General features: G+C 57.9%; 1 protein-coding gene across 1 annotated transcript in view; it reads left to right on the forward strand.

The window, feature by feature from the left end:
* Positions 1–20350, forward strand: part of SHANK3 (SH3 and multiple ankyrin repeat domains 3) — a 316192-nt gene that overhangs the window by 120659 nt on the left and 175183 nt on the right. The window contains exon 11 of the mRNA XM_068400530.1: positions 13493–13680. Coding sequence (XP_068256631.1) covers positions 13493–13680 — 188 coding nt within the window. The remainder of the gene's footprint in view (positions 1–13492; positions 13681–20350) is intronic.

Consider the following 20350-nt stretch of genomic DNA (forward strand, 5'->3'; position numbering starts at 1 on the left):
GGGCAGGAGTCGGCCCATGGTCACACAGGGATCAAGGACAGATGGAGACTCCTCCTGCCTGGCCCGAGTACGTGGAAGCTGAATTCATGTTTTACAGTGCTGTGAAGATGCACACGTGTTTGTGTATGCACATAAAACGTATATAATGATTTATTGTGGCTTGCCCCCCGCGTCTCTAACCCGTGATTCAGGTTTTAGGGAGCACGTGCATCTCTTTTTATCATCACTAAATCAAGCCCTCTTAGATTTACGCTCGCTACATGTGCAGCTCCCCAGCAAAGGTGAACACAGTAGATCTAATCTGTCGGCGTTTGATATAATGCCCTGGTTAAACGGTTTGTCCTCCTGGAGAACATGCCCCAGGGCAGAGGTGTGGTGTAAATAAGCAGTGATCTAATTGTGCAAGAGCAGGGGGTTGCTGAAAGGGGCAGTGCCGGGGCAGAAGGAGGTTAGGAGGAAAAAAATCATCAAGTGTTGGTCTTGTGAATGGTCTTGAGTGTTTTCTGTAGTGTCCTTGACGTGAGAAGCACACTCCTGAACTTTACTGATGATATAAAGTTGGTGCTTAGGAGGAGTGGAATATAAGGAAGAATTTGAAGGACAGGAAAACTAGAAGTAAGATAAAACAGTAAACAAGCTGTATTTAAAAGATAACAACAAAAATTTCTACAGTGAGCTCATAGTTGCCTTATCTGTTCAAAACAATAGAGGAAAATGTTTGGGAATATTAATCAGAAGATGATGGCCAGTGTCTGTTGTGGTGTGAAGGCAAGGGCTAACGTAGCTGCGCAACATCCCATAAGCCCTTATTTAAAGCACTGTGCTCTGTTCGTCGCTACATCGCTCAGAAAAGGATGAACAGAAGGTGGAGCAGAGGAGGGCGGCTGGCAGGGCCACGAGACGCGGGGTGACCGTCCTGGGACCCGGCCTCCTTGCGCCCCGGGTCCCGTCCCCAGTGCCCGCGGGTAGTGCCCACGCAGGGAGAAGTCACAAACCAGAGCACGTGCCAGGAGCAGCTCCCACGGCGTGTTTGCCCATGACTGGTGATCATTTTCATTAACCAGCAGTGGATTGTCCTTCATGAACTCGTCTAATCCCTTTTTGAACTTGTCTCTGCTCTTGGCATTCATAACATCCCGTGACAGTCCCTTAGCTGAGGGAAACGGCGTTTCCATCTTGTGTTACAGTCCGTGTCCCTGCCGCAAGGTTAACACAGGCACTGGGAAACGGGCTTGTTTATCCTGTGGAATTGGTGACAGAGATGGGATTAAGCATCAGGAAAGGCCAAAATTAACAGAAATCACCATCTCTGGAGGGGTTTAAGAAAAGCCTGGCCATGGCACTTAGTGCCCTGGTCTAGTTGCCATGGTGGTGTCAGGGCAATGGTTGGACTCGATGAGCCCAGAGGGCTCTTCCAACCTGGTTGATTCTGGGATTCTGTTAAATCCCAGCAGCTTGCTCCCGCCGTGGTTCAGCAGCGGTTATGCCTCTCCTGCATGGGGATCCTGTTTTCAGAGTGTTCCCTAGTTTCTAATCAGTGCACATCCTTCTTCTTTACACTGGTTTCTCAGTCACGCAATGGGATTTTGCCTCCCTGCTCCTCTCTCTGGCTTCTGCGTAGAGCTGGGGGTGTTTCAGAAGACATTAACACGCAGGTCTTGGTCTTCAGCTCCCTGGAAGCTGCCTCCAGCTGTTCTCTCCGCCCTCCCCATTTCACAGACCCGGGGACCTCAAACACAGGATCCTCCCGGTGTGTCCAGGCATGCCCTGAGATCTGCGACCTTCCCAGGTGGGACCTTAGTCACCATGACGTCTGCTCGTGTTTCACAGACGTGGTCGTCTGTGCTTGATGACCAGATCTGCCGTGTCGGGCAGCATTTCCCCCTGCTCGAGCTTTGTTCTTTTCTGCCATGACACTTGCCCCCCTCGTCAGCAGCCCCAAGACTGAAGTCAGAGGGGACGTGGCTCCGTGTGGTGGAGCTTCAGCCCTTCTCTCCTAACTCTGTGCCATGGTTGGGCTCCACCTCAGCCAGAGCTGCTCGTGGATCAGGGATTGGCCGCAGCTGCTCACTCAGCACCTGGGATCTCTGCTGGTGCTCACTTTTTTCGGCTGTCACGTTGGCTTTGCTTCTGCAAACTCACGTGCTGATACCCGGTGCCTTTCACACCTCCATGCAGAGCTACAAACCACGTGCCCAGCGTGTCGTCACTCCTCCTTAGGGCATCGGTCTCGGGGTAATGAACTCGTCCCGTGTGATCGAGCGCCTCATCTGCGAGACGAAGTCAGCGCTGAACAAGCTGCGGGGTGACTTCGCAGCACAGAAGCCGGTTTGCTCCCGGTGCAGGTGCTTTTCCTCAGGAGCTGCGTGGGGCTCCCGACAGCCCGTGTGCGTGGGGGGGAGTGCTCATGCCTGGAGCACCCTGGCTCGTGTTTACACTTACTGCTTCTGTGCAGATAAACCCCTTGGAGAGCTGTGGCTGTTGTCCAGTTGGAAACAGCTACGAGAGAGTTGGGGCTGTTCAGCCTGGAGAAGAGAAGGCTGCGGGGAGACCTTCTAGCACCTTCCAGTGCCTGAAGGGGCTACAGGAAAGCTGGAGAGGGGCTTTTGACAAGGGCATGGAGTGACAGGACGAGGGGGAACGGTTTTAAACTGAAAGAGGGGAGATTGAGATGAGATATGAGGAAGAAATTCTTTGGTGTGAGGGTGGTGAGACCCTGGCCCAGGTTGGCCAGAGCAGCTGTGGCTGCCCCCTCCCTGGCAGTGTTCAAGGGCAGGTTGGATGGGGCTGGGAGCAACCTGGTCTGGTGGAAGGTGTCCCTGCCCGTGGCAGGGTGTGGAACTGGATGGGCTTTAAGGTCCCTTCCAACCCAAACCAGTCTGTGATTCTATGATATGATTATTGCAGTAAATAAAGCAGGGTCGGGGCACGGTCTGACCGGCGTGGCAGGGCCAGTGTCGCGTGGGGCAGTGGGGCTGGGGACTGCCCGCACCTGGTCTGCAGTGAGGGGACACGTGTGGGTGGGAGCCAGCGTCCGCTGCTTGGCTCCAGGGCCAGGGAGCAGCTCTTGCCTGTTTTATTCGCACTGTGGGTCCTGGTGATGTTTGTGCTCATGGAGTTGTTCTGCACCACCACCTCTCCTCCCTCAAATGGGAAACCTCCAGGTGTGATCATTTTTATTTTGAAAAGGCGATCTCTCCATCTGAAGCCAGAGAAAGGAGGGTGTAGCGAGGGGGGGTTGGTCTCTTCTCCCAGGTAACAAGCAATAGGACGAGAGGAACCGGCCTCAAGCTGTGCCAGGGGAGGTTTAGATTGGAGATCAGGGACAATTTCTTCCCCGAAAGGGCTGTCAAGCGCTGGCACAGGCTGCCCAGGGCAGTGGTGGAGTCCCCATCCCTGGGGGGATTTAAAAGCCGTGTAGATGTGGTGCTGAGGGACATGGTTAGGGGTGGGCTGGGCAGTGCTGGGTTAAGAGTTGGACTCGATGATCTTAAAGGTCCTTCCCAACCAAACGGTTCTGTGATTCTATGCCCAGGGAGGTGGTGGAGTCACCATCTCTGGAGGGGTTTAAGAAAAGCCTGGCCATGGCACTTAGTGCCCTGGTCTAGTTGCCATGGTGGTGTCAGGGCAATGGTTGGACTCGATGATCCCAGAGGGCTCTTCCAACCTCATTGATTCTGGGATTCTGCTATTCTGTGACACCCCGGTACCTCTGCTGTGGGCAGCGGGGTTTGCTGAGTGGGGCAGTGAGGAAGGGGCCACACCACCCCCTGTCCTACAGGGGCCCTGTTCGCCGTGAGCCCTCATGTGCTTCTCGTGGGTGCTTTGGTGGATCTCAGCTGGCCAGGGCTGGTGGTGGAAGCGGCGTTGTTTTCTGCACAGTCATTGCTGCTGTGAGCACTGAGAGATGAGGCACCCAGTGGGTGCCGTTTCCACCAGCTGCAATCTTCCTTGTCGGCAAGCCTTGGCTTTGCATCGTTTTGCCAGAAGCTGAAGCTTCTGATCCTGAAAGCATTCGGAGCACCGGGCAAACGCCGTGGCTGGGCTGAGGGCAGGTCACCCCGCTGCCACCTGAGCTCTGGGTGCCTCCTGCCCGATGCCACCGCATCTGCAAGAGCTGTGTCACCGCCTGGGTCCTGAATCAGGCTCGGTGGTGGCAGAGTGCCTCTGGCAGCGGGGCAGATGCCATGCCCCTGCGCGGGTGCCTGTCTGCTGGAGGCGTCACAGCGAGCCGCTCTGCCCGGGAGGTGACTTACGCGCTCCCTTCTGCAAGCAATACAGCTGCGGAGCGGCTGGGAATCAATTACGCTGCCTACACGGAGAATCCCCCTGGTTTGGCATCCGACACAGACGCATCCTTCCTGCTGAGGGAGCAAAACTGAAAATTAATTGGAGTTCCAGAGAAATTTCAGTTAGGAATACTCTTCCTCAGCAGTGGCTCTCCTGGGCTGTGTCACACACACGAGTCCCTGCAGCACTGGGAGCGTCTGCCGGGGCAGAGGGACAACGTGGTGAAGGGTCTGGAGGGTCTGACCTGCAAGGAATGGCTGAGGGAGCTGGGGGTGTTTAGCCTGGAGAAGAGGAGGCTCAGAGGTGACCTTAGTGCAGTCTACAACTACCTGAAGGGAGGTTGTAGCGGGGTGGGAGTCGGCCTCTTCTCCCAGGCAACCAGCGCTAGGACAAGAGGACACAGCCTCAAGCTTGGCCAGGGGAGGTTCAGGTTGGCCATGAGGAAGCATTTCTTCTCAGCAAGGGTCATTAGCCATTGGAAGGGGCTGCCCAGGGAGGTGGTGGAGTCCCCATCTCTGGAGGGGTTTAAGAAAAGCCTGGCCATGGCACTTCGTGCCCTGGTCTAGTTGCCATGGTGGTGTCAGGGCAGTGGTTGGACTCGATGAGCCCAGAGGACACTTCCAACCTCATTGATTCTGTGATTCTGTGACTCTTGAAACAAACCTACAGAGTTGGGATCTTGAGCTTGACAACAGCAGTTTCAGGATCATCCGTGCTGGTTTCTCAGAGGTGTAGTGAGCGGTACGTCTCTGGCTGAAGCGTGTGGAAGGGTGCCTTAGGCTGAGGAATCTGATAAATGCACAAAGGAGAACTTAAAAGGGGGCCAAGGCAGCTGCTCTTGGTTGAGCTGGCCAAGAGGTGCCATCGTTTTCCTAAGGGGGGAAATGCTAATGTAATTCAAGGAGTTAGCTGCAGGCTTCTGATTAATAAAATAATAAAAATGGTAATGAGTTAAGCAAATAAAGACACTGCAAAAGAACTCCTCTGCCTTGCTAAGTTGTAAATCTTTAGATCTCTGCTGGCGTGTGCACGCACTTATCCTGAAGTTCAACCAAGGCAAGTGTAGAGTTCTGCACCTTGGGAGGAATAACCCCATGTACCAGTACAGGCTGGGGGCTCATCCGGAGAGCAGCTCTGCAGAGAAGGACCTAGGGGTTCTGGTGGACAACAAGTTCCCCATGAACCAGCAATGTGCCCTTGGGGCCAGGAAGGGCAATGGTGTCCTGGGGTGCGTGAGGAAGAGTGTGGGCAGCAGGTCAAGGGAGGTTCTCCTGCCCCTCTACACGGCCCTGGTGAGGCCACACCTGGAGTAACTGTGTCCAGTTCTGGGCCCCCCAGTTCAAGAAAGTTCCTGCTCCACATGCCTGTACCAGCTAAACGGTTTTCCCAAGGTGATTTTAGTGGAGGCAGAAGGTGTCAAGCTGTGCGCTGCGGAGTCAGAAGTTGTTTAGCAGTTGTGCTGGAGTAACCAGGTCTGTCTCAGCCTTTGTCGTGGTGCTCTGTGGAGCTGCCTGGGCCCCTGGGGAGGACCTTCTAGAAAAGGTCCTTCTAGACCTCTGTGTCTGCTCAGTGTGTGGCCATGTACGGGGCTGAACGCCGCGTGTAGGGCACTGGGTTTTGACTGAGACACGTGTAAGGACTTAACAACCCAGATGTTAAAGGTTTTGTAGCCATAGGCTTTGCAAATGATCTTCTGTACAGAGTAGCTCCTGCCCTCTGCACGGCATGGGCTCCACGAGGATCTGTGAAGCCACAGACCTCCTGGGGTTGGAAGGTTCATGGTGCCTAAAGTAGGGAGGGGCTGACTGATCATCTCCTGTCGCTCCTGGGTAACACTGACCAGGGGATCCTCCTGAAATGATTCTTCTTTTTCTTTTTTTTTCATAGAACAAAATTTTTGAAACAGCTTGTCTTGATCAGTGGCAGCTTGCGAGGATCCACCTGGGCCTTTGCCTCCCTCCTCCAGTGAGCTGTGGGGTTTGGTGATCCTCTCGCAGCTCCCTTCAGTTACTACCTGCTGTAAACTTGTCACGTGCCTTTAGCAGGACTCGGCTTTCTCTCACCTTCGTGAAGAGCATCTGCCAGACAGTGAGGTGCATGTTAATTCACGGTGGTTGCCTGCTCCTGCATTTGATGGGCTTATCAGGCAGGTTGTCCAAATTCCTGAGGACTGTGATCTTGCAGGATAGGCAGGATTAGAGGCATAATTTTCAGAAATCCCGTTATCCTCTTTGCCAACTGATAAAACTATATTTTGTCTTTTTGGTAAGACTCTCTAAGATCTGATGGAGCTGCCCAGTGATATAAAACCCTCCCAGCTGCCAGGAGGGAGAGGCACAAATCCATCTACCACTGGGGATGGTTCACTGGCTGGGATGCACACGGTGTGCTTTAAGCAGTGAATCAATATCTGTGATTATATAAAGGGAGACAAAACCTTTTAATTAATTGTCTCTCTCGGGTTTCCAGTTCCACTCCATCTACTCCAGACGCGTTCGTGAGGCTGCAGCCACAGTGTTTGTACTTCGGGGGAGGTGGTTCAACACCCCGACTCATCGTAGCAGCGAAGCGCGGGGCACTGCCCGCAGAGGAGGCTGCCCGCAGGCCCTCTCCCAGCCCTTCCTTTGCCAGCGCCCGCGGCCATGGTCAGCGCGTCCTTGGTGGAGCCTCTCACGCGAGGGTTCTGAAGGACCACGTGGGTCACGATCGCTGGAGCTGCTTGGCTGGATGCTCCGTCTCTGGGGGTGTTCACGTTCGGTCGCTGGCCGATGCTGTCCCGGCGGTGTTCCCCCTGCGCGGTGCCGTGCCCCGTCCCCCTGCGCCGTGCCACCAGGAGCACCCCACCGGGCCCCGTCCCGCTGGTGGGTGCCGTGGTCTGGCCACGGGCTCCGTGGCTCCTGCCCTGCGTCGTCGCTCAGGCCCCGTGCGAGGGGCTGGCTGAGGAGGGGCCGGGAAGGAGAGTGACTCCGGAGTGACTCCCCTTCTCCCGTTGCCTCCCTTTCCCGAACAGTGTGAACCTGCCACTAATTGGCTCTCGTTAGCAGGTGACTCTACTGTTCTCCTTTAGGCGTGCAGAGATGATCTGAGACCAGAAGCTTCTCGGCACGCTGGGCAGCGAGCGAAACGAGCCGCGCTCTAGGAGCAGGGAGGAATAAAAGCGTTTTGTGCAGGAGCACCAGCAGCCAGCCCCAGAACGTCGCCTCGTTACCCAGCTCGGGGGGTGCGTGGGCAGAGGGTGGGGGTCCTGCTCTGCTGCTGTGGCTGGAGGGAGCCCCAGCTGTGAGGCATAAAGCTCCCACTGTCAGAAACTGCCTCCTGAATTTTGGACAGAAGCTGTGTCTTTTGGTCATTACCTCAGGTCTGACCCAGGTGACACCCCAGAGTGTCCCTCAAGATTTCTCCCATTTGTGAATCCCCGCTCGCTCCCAAGCTAACTGGCAGCCAAGGGACATTCCCATTGACCCCAAATATATGCTGGGGGGGCACCGAGGTGGAAACCATCTTTGCAGAGAAGGCGCTGGGGGTCCTGGCTGACCCCACGTTGAACATGAGCCAACAATGTGCCCTTGCTGGTGGTGTCCTGGGCTGCATGGGGCAAAGCATCTCCAGCAGGTCGGAGAGGGGGACCTTCACACACTGAAATGCAGGAGGTTCCCTCTGAACATCAGGAAACACTTTTTCTCTGTGAGGGTGACCGAGCAGCCCAGGCTGTGGGGTCCACCTCCTTGGAGATGTTCAGAAGGCATCGGGACACGGTCCTGGGCAGCCGGCTGTAGGTGTCCCTGCTCGAGGAGGCCAGGATGCCCCGCGGAGGCCCCTGCCAGCCTCAGCCAGGCTGTTTGATTCCATGAATCAGGGGAAGTTTTAGAAGCACCGAAGCTGTGGTTTTCCCGCTGGAGCTGCAATCGTTTCCATCAAACCCAGACTATTTCTGTAGCTGTCAGCCACGCTTGTAGTAACGATTTGAAACTCCAGAACAGCAGCAGCATTTCTTCCCAAGGACACGTAGTAAGTGCCGTAATAGAGAGGCAGTGTTTGGTTGTCAGTCAGATTCTGTCAAACGGTACCAGGGTGTAGGGACCTGGTGGACTTTATCACACTGTGTGAGGGCAAAATCTCTCCTACCTGAACACCGAGGAGGGCAGCTCACCAAGGAGGTCACAGCAGCCCTCACTGCTGGACAAAGCTGGAAGACCCGTGGCAGGACACGTTGCGTGCCTCCTCCCACCAAGCTTTGGGTGCAGATGTCTCGAGAAAGGTCCCTACAGAGAGATCGCCTCCAGGTGCTCGGTGGGCGCAGGGCTGGATGTGTGAGAGCACGTAGATGTCCTCAGAGCAAGAGGAGCAGTTTACAAATCCTGCCTTCCGCGGCTGGAGTGAAAGGCGACTCCAGCACCAGAGACAACTCACTGGGAAAAGAAAAGAAAAAGCATCTTTTGGGGATTGGTGCCTTGTGGGCAAGAACAATTTACCAGTCATGCAGTTACTCGGAAAGGCGAACAGGTCAACTGCAAAGCTGCCGAACCCATTTCGTCCCTGAAGGGTTCAGCTTATAGCACGTTTTGAAACAGTGGGGAGTTCCCCCATGCAAAAAGCTTCTGTATCCTAAAGCAACAAAAAACCTGATATTCGTCTCTCAAGGGAGAAAACCATCAGGATGTGTAACAGATGCTTTGATGATAATGTGCAAGCCGCCCTGGTGCGTTCACTGCCTCACAGAGATACGCAGAGATGTGGCCAGACAAGGCGTGAGTTATGCCCCCAGCTCCGGCACAGCCTCGTGGGGCTGGATTTGCCCCATCCCTGCTCCTGCCGTCACGGCCCGTGCTGTGGCCACGAGCACCACGGTGCCCGTAGCCCATGGGCTGTGCTCTGCGGCAGCCGGGGACGGCGCTGGGCAGGGATCCCCTGAGAAGGGAGGAGGAGGAGGGCTGTGCAAACCTCAAATAGGAATCCTTCAGCCAGAACTCTCCTGGTGAAAGGGATTCTCTTCTGATCGGCCCCTTGAGAGCACATAAAATTACAGCAACCGCCCTGGGTGTCTGGGAGTGCTTGATGTGTTTGAAGTAGTTGTGGGGACTGTTCATGGTCTGTCAGGTCACTCGCGGGGACTGGAACCGACCACCAGCCCAGGGAAGGGAGGTCCATCTTCCCTCAGAAGCGGCCGTGGCTTGTTGAGGGCGTTATTGTCTGTGTCAGCTCTCGGTGGGGAGCTCTTCCATATGGGGTCCCAGCGCTGTTTCTGATGGAGGCGTCCTGTCAGATGGTTGGGTCTCCATCACTGTCCCCAGGCACTGCTGAGTCTGGATGCTGCTGGGGCTAAAATAACCGTAAGAAGCATGAGACACGGCGTCGCACATCAAATCCATCTCAAATAGTTATTTTCAACGGGCAGAGCAAGCGTGAGACCTCAGAAATGTTACATGCAGGCGTGCCGTTGGGTGTGCGTGCCGTTGGGTGCGTACCAACGCGCAGGCTTACGGCAGCGCGTCCCGAGCGCTCGCTGATCTGCGGGAGGAGCGGACCTGGGCTCCCGGGCTGCGAGCGGCCCCTCACAGAATCACAGAATCCCAGAATCAATGAGGTTGGAAGAGACCTCAGGGATCATCGAGTCCAACCATTGCCCTGACACCACCATGGCAACTAGACCAGGGCACTAAGTGCCATGGCCAGGCTTTTCTTAAACCCCTCCAGAGATGGGGACTCCACCACCTCCTTGGGCAGCCCCTTCCAATGGCTAATGACCCTTGCTGAGAAGAAATGCTTCCTAATGTCCAACCTGACCCTCCCCTGGCCAAGCTTGAGGCTGTGTCCTCTTGTCCTAGCGCTGGTTGCCTGGGAGAAGAGGCCGACTCCCACCCCGCTCCAACCTCCCTTCAGGTAGTTGTAGACTGCACTAAGGTCACCTCTGAGCCTCCTCTTCTCCAGCCTAAACACCCCCAGCTCCCTCAGCCGTTCCTCGCAGCTCAGACCCTCCAGACCCTTCACCAGCTTGGTCGCCCTCCTCTGCACTCGCTCCAACACCTCAACATCTCTCTTGCAGTGCGGGGCCCAGAACTGGACACAGGATTCAAGGTGCGGCCTCACCAGTGCCGAGCACAGAGGGACGATCCCTTCCCTAGCTATCCCCGGGGGCAGGATCTCTGGGCAGGAAGAGAGAGGGCTGCGGCTCTTCCCCAGCGACTGCGTTTCATTGGAGCTGCCCCACTTGGCTGCCCCGTGGGGAGCCGTCTCCTCCTGCGCCCGGGCGTCTCGGGGAGGAGGAGGATGCGCGCGGCGAAGTCCCGGTTATACACCGGGGACGTTGAGAAGCTCCTCAGCTGCTTAATAAACACTGCCGCGGCGGTGTTTGTTTTATTCATCGTATACAAGGCGTCCTGGCTGCTGTTCAGAAATAAGTTATGGATCCAGCAGCGACTGGCGGCAGCTTAACTGGGCCATAGCAAGGACTGGACCCGCTCCGCCGGGCCTCGAGGTGCCTCGTGGCGCAGGGGGAGAAAGCGGGTGAAGAAACACGTTGTCAGTTCACGTGGAAACGTGCCAGGAGATGCCCTGGTCTTGACTGACAGAAAACATAAACCCCATTCCGGGCAGTTTTTCTCACATTTTGCAGTTGGGGCTATAGGTAGAAACATTCCCAGAGTCGAGTCTGAGCCTGGAGCAGCTGCACGACTGACACAGGTCTCTATCAAGCAGGCATTAATGTGAAATATGATTAAACTAATTAACATCCTTTAACTGAAATTGAGCCTGCCAAAAGAGCCCAAACAAAACTGTATTCTTTGAAATTATTGCAAAACTAGTTATAAATGTACCTGTGATGTAATCGATGTGGGCTTCTGAGACATTCTGACTTAATAACTCCTTAACGATTAAAAAATGAGTGTGCTACAGAATCAACGTGGCAAATAGGGGCTGCGTCGCAAGGCACATAACGGATGCCGAGGAGGAGCCCGGAGGCTTTGGGCTGCTGCTTTGATCTTCACGTCACTCGTGCACGGGCCGGCTCGTGGTCCAGCAGCAGCGTTTTCTGAAAGACGGTGCAAGGTCTGAGGAACCGCGCGGGCCGCGGTGCGTGACGCTGCCACGGCCCTGCCGGACGGTGCGGGGTCAGCGGGAGCTGCGGGTCCTCGGTAGCTGAGGCGGTTTGGGCAGAGCACCGGTGCCGCGGCGAGGGGAGGGCAGGCTCGTGGTCTGTAGCCTGGAGATGGCCGGAGCGGGGACACGAAGGTCTGCGCGGGCACCCACTGTGGTCAGCGGAGCTGGAGGGGCTTCGTGGCCCCAGCGTGGCACCGATCCCACCGTGCAGCGGCCACCCCGACCCGCAGAGCCCGACGGTGCCGGGGCCGAGCGTGCCCAGGCCCGCGTGAGAGCGGCGGGCGCGGGGCTGCGCTGCACCCGGCGGTGTTCCTGTGAGCTGCCTGCAATACCGACGTCTGCTGCATGCTTCTCGTGACTGCTGCTGAGAGCATAAAGGGGCCTTTTAGAGATCTGAGCCGGTCTTTAATATCTCTGCATTGACTAAAAATGATACTGGAGTGACATTTAGAAGTATTGTAAGGAAAGGGTAGCTATTTATTTCTTATTAAGTGTTTTTTTTTCCCCTGAGGGTCTGTAACAGCACAGCACTGAAGCAGCAGGCTCCGGGGCTGGGGCTGGGGGGCTCCCGGCGTGCGTCCCCGCTGTGGCAGTGCCCGCTGTGGATGGGACGTTGGGCTGAGGGTTGGGGCAGCTGCTGATGCTGAGGCATGAAGCTGTGCCTCGTGTGCCAGCCTGCTTGTTCCAGCCTTGGGTCCTCGCTCCTGGCTCCCCGCGGGTCTCCGTGCGGCGGGCGTCCGCCGGCAGAACCGCCCCGTGACGGTGCTCCCCGGGGAGCTGGCACTGTCCCGGGCCGAGGGCCGCCGTCCTCTCTCCCGGCTGTGCCCAGGAGCGGCACCCATCGGGGTTACAGCCCTTGCTGGGGTGCGCGTAGGCAACAGCTGCTCCTGCCGCAGCGGCCGTTCCCCTCCACCGGCACCGGGTCTGCGGGAGGGGACCCCGCTGCGCCGCGGGCCCCTGCCCCTCCCGGGGGGGCGGCAGGAGGGTGCCCGGGGCAGCCCCACAGGGGCTGTGGATGCACGTCCCCACGTCCCCCAGGCCCGTGGGGGCTGCAGGGTGGGGGGGTGTGTGCCCAAGGGGCTGCAGGTGCAGATCGGGGGGGCTGTGGCTGCGGGAAGGGGGCTGCGAGCACGGGGCTGGGGGGCTGCGAACAGGGCGCTGCAGGAGGGACCAGCCCGCTGGAGCAGGGGGGCAGCCGGGGCTGCGGCCAGCCCTGAGCCCCCCCGTGTGTGGGGGGCTGCGGGGTCGGGGGGCAGAGGGGACCCCACGCCCCCGGCACTGCCCCTGTGCAGGTGGCACTGCTGTCACCCCCCGGGGCACCGCTCCCCGCACCGGGAGCCGGGCACCCCCACACAGCCCCCCGCCCCAAACTCTGCACCCCCCCGGCATTTGCCCCCCCCAAACTGCCCCCGCCCCGGGCATTGCCCCCCCAAACTGCCCCCCCCGGGCATTGCCCCCTCAAACTCTCCCCCCCGCACACTCCCCCCCGCACGCTGCTCCCCCGGGCTCTCCCCTCGCCGCTGCCCGCCCCCCGGCACTGCCCCAGCCCGCCCCCGGAGCCGCCCCCCGGCACTGCCCCCCCCGGCCCCCGCTCCCCCGGCCCGGGGCAGCGCGGCGGCGGCGGCCGCCAGGGGGCGTCTCTGCGGGCGGCCCCGGCCCCGCGGCTGCGGGTCGGGTCGGCGGCGGCGGCGGCGGCGCGGCGGGGGCGGGCGGCGGCCGGGGGCGGGGGGGGGCGGCCGGGCCGGCGCCGTCCCCGCCCGCAGGGGGAGGAGCCGCCGGCGGCGGCACCTGCCCCGGGCCATGGTGCGCGCGGCGGCGGCGCGGCGCCGGAGGGAGCGGAGCGCGGCGCGGGGCGGGCGGCGCCGCGCCATGGAGCCGGCGGCGGGCGGCGGCCCCCCAGCCGCAGCCGGTGCCCCCCCAGCCGCAGCCGGTGCCCGCGCCCGGGCGGCGCCGCGGCGGCCGGGGCTGCGCTGCGCCCCCCGCGCCCCCCTCCCCCGCCCCCCCCCCGCCCCGCCGCCCCCGCCATGGCGCAGCCCGCGGGCCGCGGCGGGCCGAGCCGCGAGCTGCCGGGCATCAGCACCGTAACCTACGTCTTCGTTTACAGCCCCGGCGGCCCGGCGGGGCCCCCCGGCCCCGGCGCCGAGCCCGCGCCGCACGCCGCGCCCGCCCCGGTGCGCGGGCCCAAGCGGAAGCTGTACAGCGCCGTGCCCGGCCGCAAGTTCATCGTGGTGAAGAGCTACGCGCCGCAGGGCGAGGGCGAGATCCAGCTGAACCGGGGCGAAGCCGTCAAGGGTGAGTGCGGGGGGCCGGGAGTCGGGCGGGTGGGGGGCCCGGGGGTGGCACCCACCGGCTGCGGGCTCCGGGCTGGGGGTCCCGCTCCGGCCGCGGGCTGGGGACCAGCAGCACTGGTTGCCCCGTCTGTGGCCGTGGGGTCCCGAGCCGGGCTGTGGGGCTGCAGGGCTCTAGCCCAGCCGTGGGGCCGCAGAGCCGAGGGGTCCCCAGTCGGCTCCAGCCCCAGGTCCCTCGGTCAGACTCTGGGGGCACAGGGCCGCAGCCTCAGGCCAGCCCTGGGTGTGGGACCCTCAGTGTGGCCCTGGGGGGCTGCTCGGGCCCTGGGGGGCTGCTCGGGCCCTGGGGCTGCCTCCTCAGGTCCAAGATGCGGGTCCATGGCTCCTTAGTTGGGCCCTGGGGTGCTGCTCGGGCCCTGGGGCTGCCCCCTCAGGTCCAAGATGCGGGGCCATGGCTCCTCAGTGTGGCCCTGGGGCGCTGGTCCTGCAGCCAGGCCCTGGGTGGTCGGTCCCTCCCTGTGGCACAGGGCTGTGGGCGCCACGCTCTGCTGGGACCCCAGGAGAAGCGGGTGCCTCTCTGAACCCTCTTCTCCCCAGCCCGGGCTTGGCTTTGTGCCCTGTGAGCTGCTCGTGCCGTGGGCCGTCTGCAAGGCTCCCAGTTGCCAGCCCACCCCTTGCTGGGCGCTGGCGGCGCGGGCTGAGAGCAGCGAGGGGGAGGTGGGCAAGGAGGCTCTTCCTAAACAAAACTCCCAGCCCCGCGCTCTGAGGAGCCACGGCGATGCAGAGCTCGCGGGGAGATGAGAGGCTCCGAGGGATAATGGCCTTGCCCATTAGGTTGGGCAGACTTCCTGAGAGACCTGTGAACGCTGCGGTAGGTCCTAAGGCAGCTTCCAGCAGACTGGGATGAGAAAAGGCTTCCTCTGCAAGCAGGCTAATTCCGTAGTTTTTCACAGAAAGTTTAAGGATCTTCTTTTCATCTTTCTGCCTCCGCTTTTTTTTTGCTGGTGCCTCTTACAATGCGGGCTGGAACAGTCGCTGATCTGACTAGTTGCGTTAGCTGTGATGTGGATCTGAGCTTGGGAGTGGGAGACGGGGCTTGCTGTTCCGGGCTGCGATTTGCTGCTTCAAAAGCACCTTAGACCTCCAAGCCCTGTGCTGTGGGTGCCAAAAACCCTCCCTGGGAGGTGGCCGTCCAGGCAGGCCTGCTGTTGCCCCCACCGGTGTGTTTTTGTCCCCTGCGTGGAGGAGGAGATAGACGCGAGGTGCCTGTGACTTGGCTGATGTGCCAGATGGTGAGGCTTTCTGCAGCGGGTGGCTGGAGTTAACGGGTGTTTGGCACGTGGAGCTACACGTTGCGTGGTCGTGGGGTAAAGGTGTTTGTTTCCAGGAGGCTGGAAGGAATCAACAGGCGGACAGGGCTTTTGGGTCAGAAGTGCTTTCCCCATCTCTTGTCTTCACCAACGTACCCGGTGTTTTCTGTCACACCCTTCTGTATCTCCTTGTGCATTTGCATTAAGTAGGTGGCCCTGATGCCATTCCTTGGTGATTGAAACAGAATCCTTAATTTACGTATTCACCTGTAATTGCGTATCTTCATGTGATCTCCAGAGAGAAAGCAAGTTGTGGGGAGGAAGAGCGGAGCGGGGTGGGCAGCGGCCCCTCGGAGCTGGAGGCACTCGGCTGGCTTTCTTGACGCGTGGCTGGGAAGGCTTCAGAAGAGTTAAAAGAGAATCACTTCAGCGACTCGCTTATGAAAGCTCTCCAGGCGGTGCAGACGGGCAGCGCGCCGTTATTTGCTGCTTTTGGGATGCTGATTAATTTTTGCGAGGCCGGGAGCATTGACGGTTATTGGGTAGGGTGCCCTGGCGTTGCAGCCAGACGGAGTGATGGGGATGAATGGAAGCCAGCGGAGCTGCTGCGGTGTCATGTTCGGTGGACTCGTGACTCCTTTTGGAAACAGGAGCGATCTTTAGGCGGTGGGAAGAACGCTCTCAGGCCGGCTTGTGGGAAATAGAAGTTGGTGTAAGTGAAGGTCCCTGACTGAGGTGGGGCTGGACTTGTGCTTTGAGCTAAGGGGGGTGCCAGGGTGTCCGCAAACGGGCAGCAGCAGTGAGGGGCGTTGGGAGAGCGTGGTGTGAGAGGATGCCGTGGGCAGCTGGGGGGACTTCAGATCAGGGTCGTGAAAAGGAGGTACCGGCTGGGTGGGAAGTAACTGAGCTGCTCAGGAATCGAAGTGTTGGGGTGTTGGGGGTGGAGGGTCCTGGAGGGAGAAGGTGGCAGCTGGGGGAAGTGTTGAAGTGAGGTGGGTATGAGCAGAAGAGCTGTTTGGGGAAGGGTGGGAGCAGATTTGGGGAGTGTTGTCAAAGAATTGCTGGAGGCAGTTGCCTAATGAGATGAGCTGCGTTTGGGGAGATGCGCAAGGGCGAGAGCCCTGCGTGGAGGGAGCGGTCCGAGAGTGTGATGCTGGGGAGGAAACCTGTCCGAAGGTGCAAGTCGGCATGAAGAGCTGTCTACAGGCTCGAGGGTGCTGTGGGGAGGGACCTCCACGGGGAGGGCAGCGCTGGGCAGGCAGAGGCTGGGACAGGAGGTCGCTGGCGTGGAGGCTGTGATAGGGCCGGTGTCTCATGTTGAGATGTGTTAGTGAGGGGACTCGACAGCCATGTGCGATGAAACCCCGCGGTTTCGGTGGCTGGGGCTGCGAGCGGTTCCTGTCAGGGAGGAGAACGGCAAAGCGTGCAAGGGTTTGTGTGCGGCCCTGTTTGAAGCGTGACTGCGGCTTGTTGGTGTGCTGTCCTGATGAGGAAGCTGAGGGTCCTTGAATGCTCACCCAGGGTTACATTGTGTTCCTTGTTGAAAGCAAACGGACTCCTGCGGCTGTTCTGCTGGACGCTGATGGGAAGCAAGGGTCTGGGTACTGGGTTGGGTGGAGCGAGAGGCGCCCCGAACCTCGCGTTGTGTGGCGGTTTTATTTCCTTGGGGCTTTTCAGGAGGAGCTGGTTTGGTTTCAAGAGCACGGCGAAAGTTAGGGTGTCTGTCTTGACTGCGTGCTATAACTGTCCTGGTAGCTGTTGGATGACAGAAGGCAATAATCAATACTTACTTCATTTGTAAGATAGCTAAAGAATTCAAGCAGAGGAGAGTCTGTCCTTGATCCGCTTGTTACTGATAATGAGAAATGAAATGAGATGTGAGCGCCCCAAGCAAAGGGAGAACCGGTAGTCACCAGCACTGAAATCGCAAGGTCACAGGGAGAAATGGTTCAGAGACAAGGTACAATGAGGATTGAATCTCCAGCCTGGAAACTCGTGAGAATTTGGGAACACTATGAACGTGCTTGTTTTGGAGTCTCATTTCTTTGCACTTTGTGGTTAGGAGGAGTTATTCTCAAGCAACTGTTACCATGTGCATCAGACGGTGGGTTTTCCTCTCCAGCGTGGTTCCTTATTGACGTTCCCTACTGCAGTATCTAAGCGAACCCTCCGCGAGATGAACGGCAAACTGGCTCTCTGGAGGCTGTGGTTATGGTTCTGTTGAATTGTTATTTTAGCAGTTCTCGGTTGTGCTGGAGGTTGTTTAGCAGAGGGGGTTATTTCACTTGTGAATAAAGTTGTTATTGCCCAGCCAAGGCAGGTTTTGTTAGTGGAAGGTTTTGCAGTGCCTGTTTGATGCTCAGCCAGCTGGTTCCCTCTGGACTTCTTTTATCCCTCCAGAAACATTCAAGAGAGGCTGCTCACGCACGGTTCACTCGGGGCTGCAGGGTCCCACAACCCCGCAGGAAGTCAGCCCTTCTGGTGGTTAGAGATGGAGCCGTTAGTAACTTGGAAGGTTGAGCCAAAGCTTTAAACTTCGCCCTCAGACTGTCTGTGCCCATGGTGATCTAGAGCAAAGGGGGGACAAAGAGCTGCCTCCTCGCCGGGCTGCTGCTCTGTCTGACAGAGAGGGAGAGGGAGTGTCGTGGTCAGTGAGTCGAGACCTTGGCCCTGCACGGCTTTATGATCACCTGTAAACTGATCATGCTCCACCTTTAAAACCACTGATGCCTTCCTCCAGCTATTCTGGTGGGGAGGCTGCTCTAGAACCTTCCAGACTTCAGGCTTCATCTCTTCTGACTTCTGAAATAAGTGTTCGTGGCTGGTTTAATCGTTTTTGGTGTGCCTTTAAACGCAACAGACTGCTGTTATCTGGCTGTGAGACATCAAAGGCGCTGTGACCAGGTCCTGAGTTGGAAGAAGGAGGCTGATTTTTCTATTCTAGCAAATGAAATGACTTAGTCACGAGTGCTGCCTGCCAGCCTTATTTTAGTGATCCACCAAGCAGGGATCCAAGGGTTCACTGTCTCTGATGTGTTGTGTGCGCGAGAGCAGGATCCCACCTGAGGCTGCAGAGCATCCCCGGTGCTTGTTGTCCCCACGGTCTCTTCAGCTCGAGCCACCCTGTGCTGCAGGCGTTCTCCACAGCACCAGCAGAGCTGGGAGTCCTCGAGAGCTTGTTGCCCTCTGAGTTTGTGGTGCTTCACTGTCTCAGTTCTCTTGTAGCCCTTGGGTGCCGACCGTTCTTGCTTTCCCTCCGAGGAACTCTCTAACTCCCCTGGGGACTGACACGGATTAAAAAACCCTGTCTTTGACCCCGACATCGCGAGTGTGTGGAGAACTGGACTGTGAGAGCGGATGAATGCTGGTCCAGTTCTCTGCAGCCATAAGTTCCTCGGAAGTAATTAGGCACGAGCGCGGATCCTACCAGGCCTTTGGAGAGCAGGAGTCGTTATCTCTCATCAGTGCTGGAGGGGGTGATGGCAGTGCAGAGCTGTCCCCAGCCGTGTGCTGCGGTCCCGTGCCTCCTGTGCCGTGGCTTTGGCAGAGGTGCTCTGCCGGGAGCGGGGCGGTCTTCAACACGCGCCCTGGAGTGACCTGAACGACACCTCGTTTGGGACCCAAGCACGGAACGTCCCCGTTGGGTGGCAGAGGTTGTGGGTGTTGTGGGAGCCTGGGAGCTGTGCGTCTGGGCTGTTTGTCTGGCTGTCAGCGTTTAGAAGTGAAAAGATTTTTCAGGAATAATGAGAGCTGCTTGAGATGTGGATAAATTATTTCCTCTTGTTGTTGTTGTTGGAAACTTTGAAAAATGAGTCGTGGAAGAGGAAGAAGAGAGGAATTGCTCATGAAAGGCAACAGAAAATGAACTGAATAAAGCCAAAATACCTGATGTGGAAAAATTGGTTTTGGAGACGTGGGGGTTTTGTTGCTTACGACATGTACGACTGCACGGCCGAGCCTGCGGCAACCAGGTGACGGGGGTGATCCTGTTCCCTTTCAGGGCAGCGGGACATACGAGTAACACTTGTCCACCGTAGGCTTAGGTCATTTCTCTCCTAGACCTGAGCCAGGCCCTGTCCCTGTGCGTGGGGAGTCTCTGGTTAGCTGGTGCCGGGGCTCCCGGAGAGGGTACGGCCCTCGGGAGAGCCCAGCGGGCCTTGGCTGGCCCCGGCCCCGACGCAGGGAGATCCCTGGTCCCTGCTTTTAGGCCGCTCTGCTGAGGCAGCTGGGCATAAGCAGTTGTTCTTTCTCTTCTCTTCTGATTGTTTCATACCCACTATCACGCCTCTGAAACCTTTTCAGCCAGCTTTGTCCTGTGTGTGGAGGTTTCAAGGCCAAGTTGCTCGAGCCACGGGAGCAGCCTGTTGACGGCTCATCGTGCCCGGTGCTCCTGGCCACTGAGCTCCACGATGGCCGTGATGGTCTGGCCAGGCAGGAGGAGGGGGAGGCTGGGCACAGCGCGGTGGGAGGGTGCTGGGTTGGGCAGGGAGAGCCACGAGCACGGCGGTGGTGGGGTTTGTAGGACGTGGGCTGTGGAGCCGGTGGGCTCTGTTGGGTGTATCTCCGTGCTTGTCTTCTACAGAGTATCTGATCTCTTTGATCCCTGCTGTGCTCTTCGTGCCACTTGTGTCGTAAGGCAGCTGATTGCGCCTGATATAGAAAAGCATCTAATCTTACTGGTTTATAAATATGTTACTCTTCAGTTTAAGTGTTCTCTTGTTCAGATGCTCCGTGGAAGTTTTGCCTTTTTGGAATCCCACTCACCATTTTATATGCCTGGTTTGTGTCTGCTTAAATACACGTTGCTTTGCCATTAATGTTCCCCATTCTTTAAATCTTTTCCTGCAATTAATTTCTTTTTTATACCTCTGATCAACCTTTCTGCTCTTCTCTAACCCAGTTTGGTTTCTGTTACGAATAAATAGGTCTTTGTGATTGCAGTCTTGGGTGGTGTCCAGGTGGATCTTGCATCGCTTTGGAGAAGTGATTTAAGATAATGAGAACATAGAATTTATATACCCTGTTTTACTTTTTTAAAGCAAATAAACTTTATGAAGTTTAGGAACATTAAGCACATACCATACCTCCCTTTCCTCTCCTTTTGCGTGTTTATTCACTTGCTGGATGTTGATGACAGCCCATGTTAGTCACAAATAAAGCTGACTGTACTTTGTTGTTGGTGTTTCCTCAGGGGTGTTACGACTTGGGTTGCAGTTTATGCTGTTGCTCCCAGTCCGTGCTGTGACTGTGCGCTCCCGTCTAGGGAGGAGGGGGCTGATGAGCTGGGGGACGTTGGCCAGGCTCGGCATCGTGCTCCCTGGTGCTCGCTGGCACGAAGCTGTGTAGCACCAGCAGCTCCAGGGA

Source organism: Nyctibius grandis, chromosome 5, assembly GCF_013368605.1.
Source record: "Nyctibius grandis isolate bNycGra1 chromosome 5, bNycGra1.pri, whole genome shotgun sequence".
NCBI classification, from domain to species: Eukaryota; Metazoa; Chordata; class Aves; order Nyctibiiformes; family Nyctibiidae; genus Nyctibius; species Nyctibius grandis.